Source organism: Echinops telfairi, unplaced genomic scaffold, assembly GCF_000313985.2.
Source record: "Echinops telfairi isolate 266 unplaced genomic scaffold, ASM31398v2 ScPeMD7_655;HRSCAF=1070, whole genome shotgun sequence".
NCBI classification, from domain to species: Eukaryota; Metazoa; Chordata; class Mammalia; order Afrosoricida; family Tenrecidae; genus Echinops; species Echinops telfairi.
In genome coordinates, this window is record NW_022104553.1 from 12,247,454 (window position 1) to 12,254,944 (window position 7,491).

Consider the following 7,491-nt stretch of genomic DNA (forward strand, 5'->3'; position numbering starts at 1 on the left):
AGGGGGCGGGGGTAGAGCTGGGGCTAGGGAGAGGAGCGGCTGAAATGGAGGGAGAGGGGAGGACCGGGAAGGCAGAGGTGGGAGCAATGGGGAAGGAGGGATGGGAGGCCAGGGGGTTAGAGAGAGAGGGGACGGAGGGGCTGGGGAACAGGCCTTGAGAGGGACTCAGGGGGAAATGATGAGCAGGGGAGAGAGCCAGAAAGGAGTGACCAGGTAGAAAGATAGGGTTGGGGGAGACCTGCAGACATAATTTTGGATGGGAGCTCAGAGGTGAGGAAAACATCAAGGAATTAGAAGGGCAGAGTTTCAGGAGAGGTGCTGGAGGAGAGGATGAAAATAGGGGTGAAAAGGGAGGCCAAGAAGATGGGGGCAGGGTAATGGGGGGCTCAAAGAATGGTAGGGAATAGGGAAAAAGAGAGGAGGATGGAGGGAGAGAAGAAGGGGCCAGATGGAGAGAGAGGGAGGCTGGGGAGGGGGGAGCTGGAGGGTCCAGATGGAGGGAAGAGAGGAGAGGGAATGGGTTGGGGGATGGGACACCAGGGCAAGGGGAGGGCCAAATGATGTGTGTGTTTGGGGTGGGGGTGGGGGGTTGCAGGTTGGATGCTAGTAGGATTGAATGATGGCAGTGGGGCAGATTAGGACCCTGGCCTAAACGCTGACTTTCATTGAGACCCTTGACCAATTAAACCACCCCCCTGGGGTCTTGTCTGCACCGTTCATTTGACCACTTTTATTACCACCCCCCACCCCCGCCCCCATCCTTCTTTCCATTCCCCCTCCCTCCTCTGGTGTCCATCACCTATATCGTTCCCCCCATATGGTGTCCGTTCATCATATGAGTCCCCTTGCCGTCCTTCCCCTATATTAGTCCCCCCTCTGGTATCTATTCCCTCCCTCCCTCTCTTCTGTATAGAAGCTCCTGCTGTGTGTACACCACCTTTCCACTCCCTCCCTCTTAACCCCCTTGCCCTAGCCCCCCTACTGGGTCCACCTCAGTTTCTATTCCCCATGCCCAGTTGGACCCTGCTGGTGTATTTTCTTGCCCCTAGAGATTTCCCATCATCTCTGTCTCCATTTTCCATAGATCCACTCCTGTCACGGTCCCCCAGCCATTCCCTACCCTGCTCCTCATCTGGTCCCCACAGGCCTGTGCCTACCCACTTTCTCCTACCACCCAGTTCTTGTCACCCATTCCTCTTGGATATTTGGGGTACATCGACACAGAGGTTTTGATGGGTGAAACCGGGAGGGGCTATAAGATGTCTCCATTTGAACCCTGGTGGACTTTCTCATTCTACTAAATCTCTCCCTTCCTCAGCCATATTTCTCTGCTTCTTGGATTCATCCTTCCCCAAGTCCAGACAGTCTGTGTGTGAGTGTGTGTTTGTTTCTGGAGTTTGCCCCTAAGCAGAGTTGCTAGTGTCCTTCTCTGCCCCCAGGGAGAAATAAAAGCCAAACCCCCTGGCAGTGAGCTAGTGCTCCTAGTGACCCCATCGGGCAGGGACAACTGCCCCTGTTGCGTTTCTGAGAGCATTACTCTTGGTGGGAGTAGACAAGCCTCGGCTTTCTCCCACAGAGCCACTGGGGGTTTTGAACTAACCTTGCAGTTAGCAGCCCAACACGTAACCTATGCTACCAGGGCTCCTCCTGAAGTCCACCTTGCCTCCCTTTGGCTGCAGCCTAGACCAACCCCTCCATAATGGATATAAATAGTAACCAGTTTGTATTCTGAATGAACAAGTGTCTGAGTGCTTGTGGGCATGTTACCTGCAGCCTCTCAGAGCCTAGATACTGTGATCTCTATCGAGAAACTATTCATTAATTCTCTGAGATGACATTGAGATAATGAAAGTTTCCATGTATTATAGTTTGTAGATAATCTCTGAGTGATGTGGAGGTTGGGAAAATTGAGGGACATGTTTTAAACAGAAAGGAACCTGAATTTTAAAAGCTGGACCACTCTGGGTTATTTGGTTGGAAGGAAGCCCAAAGACTGATGCTCCAGCGATATCCACTGTTAATTTTCCCACGAAAGGGACACAGTTTGATTGTTCTTCCTTTAAACCCTCTTTGACTCCGATACCTTAAATCTGATTTCTGTCCTCCTGGAGCCTATTTTCTGTCACTTTGATGTCACTGATTTGATTTCTCCTCCATAGGGCTTGTCCCCTGAATCCTTGTGATGGGCAACCATGAAATTTCCAGGAGAGGCAGTCTGTAAAGTGCGGGTGTGTGTGTGTGTATGTGTGTGCGCGTGTGGAGGCACCTCTGAATATAGACGACCTTAATTTCCTGTTCTTCTAAAAGTTTTATACCTCTCCCCCCTCTCCCCACCCTTGTCTTTGGAGGCCCCCCTCTTTGGAGAGTCCATTCTTCCTCTGCTCGCTTCCCCTGTACCCTCTGTGTGCCTTAGGGAGGTTGCTAACAGGTGGGGTTGACTGCTATACTGTTTTAGGAGATTAGGGAGTTTTGTGTTTGGGGTGGGGGAGCACAGGAAAGAGACCCATCCAAACCAGGGTGTATTTCTTACCTCCCTCATCCCATCTCTTCCCCTGCCTCACTCAGCCAGACACTGACTAGAGCCATCTTTCCCTATCCTCTGAGGACCCAGAGCATCCCTGAGGATTGAGCAGGGTTGGGCAAGGGAAGGAAGGGAGGGAGGCCCTGTCAAGTTTTGACTCTGTAATCAGGTAAGCTCCCTCGATTCGTTTAGTTTCCAGATGTTTAGCTCTCGGAATCTCATTACCCAAATTTCCCACTCCCCCCTCCGCCCTGCCTGCTTTTCTTGCCCAATTGTGCAGCTTTCCTGTTTCCCGTACAGATGGGTGGCGTCACTTCCCTGGTCCTTGCCATCTGCTATTTGGATGCCCTCCCTCGTCCCAGGCACCTGCCGCAAATCTCTCTTTTCACTTCCGATAACTTTGCTGCACGTCTAACTTTTTTATTTTCCCAAGGTGGCCGGAGAGCTCATTTGCCTTTCTCTGGCCCCCGATGCGCCCTCGCTGACGTTTTGCAGTTCCACTCCCTGAGCCACCTTCTGTCTTTCTTCTTCCAACTCTGCTGACCCCACTGCCTCTCCCCACTCTCCCCAGTTGTGTAGACTCAGCTCCTGGTCCATTAGAGGTGCCAGTTACCTCACCTTCACCTGTGCTCTCGAGGGGGTGGGGTCCCTTCCCCCACTTTTTGTCTTCTTGCCATTTTAGGCCCCCCTCTCTCAAATGCATAGTGTCTCCCTTACAGTTTCTGTCTCTGCCCCCCCAGATGTACGGGGACCCCCTATGCACCGAACCCAATACGTTCATTCCCCGTACGATCGTCCTGGTTGGAACCCTCGGTTCTGCATCATCTCTGGGAACCAGCTGCTCATGCTGGATGAGGACGAGGTGAGCAGGGTGAGAAGGCTGGGGAAGGAGCTCTGGGTAGCATGGAGAATGTGGAGAGATGCGATGTAGCGAATCCTCATCAGGAGTAAAGAGAGGAGGCAGACAAAGATGAAGAACCTGGGGAAGCAATGAGAGGATGATGACCCCTCGGGGGAGCTGGAGGGCTTGCATTTTCTCACCTTGACCAGGAGGTCTTTGAGAACCATGTTCAGTGTTGGGGAGAAAACGTGGTTCTGAAGATTTGGGGGACCACGTACTATTTCCTTCTGCCATGGGATGCGTTAAATGGGCAAGGACATTAAAGGCCTTAGAGAAGACCTCACTTCCAAAGAGACCTCTGGTGGCCCTCACCCTTTTGCCCACTGATGGGACAGAATGCAGAAAGGGGATTGAGGGGCCCAGGGGGGACCAAAAACACTAAGGATAGAGGCATGCAATTGGGGGAGAGCTGGAAGCCACTGGGAGAGATGATGGAAGTGGGCAGACCGTGCGATGGATGCAGAGAGGGGGAGTTCAGAGAGCTGCTGAGGAAGCCTCACCAGGGACTGGTTGGACATCAGAAGAGAATGTAAGTGGGGGGTGAGGAGTACCGGGAGTGTTGTAAGTTGTTCAGAGAAGTAAAGGTTGGGTGGGGGGCCTAATATGAATTGGGTCCTGTTGGAATGTGGTGGCCATGCAGAGTGATTGGACAACTACCAGAGAGTAGATTCTGATGGGGCAGCAGTAGAAGATGGATCAGAGAAAATAGGGGTGCAAAGGTGAAAGGTGGACATCTCAGGGGTGTGATTCAAAGAGTAGGGACAATTTAGGGTTAATCAAGGTGTCCAAGGGTGTGGGGCAACAGATGAGAATGTGGTGAAGTGGCTGGGGAGGGCTTCAGCCAAGAGGAGGATCTGATGACTTTGAGGGACGGAGGTGGTGGTGGTAATGGGGTCTAAGATTTGGACTTTGGAGGACATTTTAGTGATTTACCTGCGGTCGTTGGCCTTGACCAGGGATTTGTAGGATAAACTGGGGGAACTGGAACCTGTAAGCATGGTGACTGTTGGGAAGACGGCCAGGGAGGATGAATGAATGGGGTAATGCAGGACTGGCAGAGAGGGGGGTTGTTCCAGGGGGCCTGTGAAGTGGGCACAGTGGCCAGCAAGCTGAGGGGCATAAGGAGTGGCCAGAGCCTGGAGGTAGGCTACGGTAGGGTGAGGATGTGGTGTGGACATGGAAAGGTGAGCAGTTTTCCACAGGGCATTGGAATTGGATTGGTGATGAGGTGGAGAGGGGCAAGTGAGAGGGTGTCCCTGTTAGGAATAGAGTAAGAGCAGGGGGGCTTGGAGAGGTGTGGAGGTTGGGAAGAAAGTGGTGGTGAGGGAGAGTTGGGGACAAGGCTTAGGGAAAGGTCATGGGTGCAGGAGAGAGACTAAATAGGGGTGATAGAAGGAAATGAAAGGTGGGGGGAGGTGACCAGGCCCTCTTGGGGGAGGGGAGATTGGGTCCCAGGCTGGCCGAAAGCCGGGCGTGGGAGGGAGACAAGCTGTGGCTCCTGATTATAAATGCAGCTTTCGGTTCCCCACGCCCACCCCCCCCTTGACAGGCAAGGAGGGAGAGAAGGGGGTTGAGGGAGGTGGGAGGTTGGGAGGGAAGTAGGAAGACTAGAGGAAGTGAAGGTCAAGGGGAAGCTGGATTCCAGGAGTGCTCCTGGGGGCTTATGGAAAGAGCTTAGCAGGGCTTGGGAGAATTCTCCGGAGGGTGTTTCAAGAGGAAGGGTGGGAGAGAAGAGAAGGGGGGCACGTAAGGAATGAGATAGGGTGGGGTGGGGGGCAGGGCCCGCGGGGCAGGGGATGAGAAACCCACTCAACTGGACACATGCGCCCTCTCCAAGTGGAGAGGGCAGGTGGCACCAGGTGGGCATGGTGAAAAGGGGTACCCGTCCTTCCTGGAGGAGGGGAGGGGTTAGAGGAGGAAAGTTTTCTGCCCGGGAGGTCTGATACATCCCCCCATCCCTAGATACACCCCCTTCTGATCCGGGACCGGAGGAGCGAGTCCAGTCGCAACAAACTGCTGAGACGCACAGTCTCCGTGCCGGTGGAGGGGCGGCCCCACGGCGAGCATGGTACGGCGGCCGAGCAGGCTCCCGTGCCCCTGGACAGGACAGTCTTCGGGAGAGGGCTGAAGGTGGACTGGCTGGCCAAGGGAAGGGGGAGGGCCTGGCAGGGGAAGGAAGCCTTGGGGAGCGGGCGCTGTCAGGGGGTGGGAAGGGGTGGAGACCAAGTCTCACGACTGGAGAGTGGGAGCCGGGAAGGGGCGGTGGGTGAGAGGTCCCCGCGGGTCTCTCCGCTCCGCCTCGCTCCCTGTTCCACTCCAGCAGCGAAGTTTGACTGGTTTCCTGCTGCTTGTAAAAATAGTCGCCTTAGATCTCGAGCTTCCTGTCCGAGGGTTCCTGCCGTCGCCGCTCCTCTCAACCCGTGGTCTGGGATCTTGGGGAGCCTGACCCAGTTCCTGCCCTGTCCACACCCCCACACCCCCACCGCTACCCATCTCTACTTTCCTGGTGGCACCTCATCCAGACCTTGTCACGTGGGTCCCCTACCTCTTTTCTTGCCCGCTTTTTCCTCTTCTCACCGCCACCGTCTCTATTTTCTGCAATTCTGCCATCCCTTTCCTCGTTCCTCCCCTATTTCGCTGACTTTCTTTGCCCCCTAGCGCACCCCCAACCCCTCTGCTTGCGGCAGAACTCCATCAGACCCCCATCTCATCTCCTTGCTGTCTGTAGTTATCTGCTCAGTCTGTCTCTCCAACTCTCTCCCTCTCCATCTGTCTCTTCCCTCTCTCCCTCTTTCTGCCCCCCTCCACCCCCCTCTTTAGTCATTTAAAAAAAGATTTTTGTCTTCCTGAGAAGTTCGCTTAAAAGGTTTCCATGGGAACGGTAAGGGGAGATGAAGGCAGAGAACAGAGATCTGCAGCCAAGGTGCAGAGAGACGCCCTCAGCCCCCCCAAGCCCCTTATCACTGCATTCCCCTTCCAGGACTAGGGGTCCAGGCCTTCTTGTCCTGATTCCCTGGGGGGGCCCTTCCTCCCACCAGCTCCCTTGCCCTTCAGGGATCTAGACGTTTGAGTGGCTCACCTGCAAGGAGAACCATGGCCTGTCCACAACTCTTGCCTCCCTCCACCCCTCTTCTGATAGGCCCAGGCCTCACTGCCTTGGGGTCCAGCTCTGGGACCCAGGAGGATGGATGGCTAGGGATGTGTCGTTGTCCTGGAAACCTCTGACCATGGGTGTATGTGGGAAGTGCATCTCTGTGAGCAAAGCCAGGAGGTGGTGGTGGAGTGTGTACAGAGCATGTGTATGATGTCTGCCACATCTGTGTGTGCTTTGTGTGTGTGTGTGTGTGAGGGAGGTATCCATATCTGGTAAAGGCATGTGTGTTTATGTACACACGTGCATACCTATGTGCCCAGGCTACGATGCGCACATGGTCACGGAGCATGGTTGTCATGTGTCCCTGGGTCTGGCACATCAGCCCATATAGCCCTCTCTCTGAGTCCTCAGGGTCTGGGGTCCCTGGCCTGCCCCCTGTGTGTGGCCAGTAGGGATACCAGTGCTATATGGAAGTCGAGGTGTTGAGTCCCATAGAGGCTGAGGGGTCGGCCAGCGGGGCGTCATGTATTCTGGGGAGAGTTCAGTGGACGAGTTTGTAGATGGTGAACCTTTAAGGTTCAGGGAGACGAGCCGGTCAGGGATTTGTCAAGAAATGAGGGGGTTTGCAGGGACATCCAAGTCACCGGGGCCCTGGGGATCCGTCTGGAGAGGTGTGTGCTTAAGTAGTGGACGCTTGAGCCCCAGAGAGCTCCCTGGACCTTTGAGGGGTACTGGATCCAGGACTCCTCCTCCTTGGGGTGGAATCCGCAGCCTCTCCGTTATGCGCTCCTCTGTTTGGGGCGGTGGTCCTGCTCAGGGGGCGATGGTGGGAGGCCGGGTTTGTTTTGGGGGGTCCCCTCGGCCCCCTCCCCCGTCTCTCTCGCGCTGTCTCCGGGCGACGGGGCTCGTGACAGAGGCGGCCACGGCAGCAGCGGTCGCCTAGCAACGGCGGCGGGGCCCGGGCAACGGCGGGAG

The 7,491-nt window shown here is 55.3% G+C and overlaps 1 protein-coding gene across 3 annotated transcripts in view; it reads left to right on the forward strand.

Moving 5' to 3' along the window:
* The first annotated feature begins 2,679 nt into the window (after nt 1-2,679).
* SYNGAP1 (synaptic Ras GTPase activating protein 1) overlaps nt 2,680-7,491 on the forward strand; it is a 23,522-nt gene continuing 18,710 nt past the window's right edge. For 2 of the 3 annotated variants that reach the window (XM_045292608.1, XM_004711833.3), the window contains exons 1-2: nt 2,680-3,383; nt 5,385-5,490. In XM_045292608.1, the coding sequence (XP_045148543.1) occupies nt 3,219-3,383; nt 5,385-5,490 (271 nt within the window). In that variant the 5' untranslated portion in view covers nt 2,680-3,218. The remainder of the gene's footprint in view (nt 3,384-5,384; nt 5,491-7,491) is intronic. The other variant, XM_045292609.1, reaches the window with a different exon arrangement.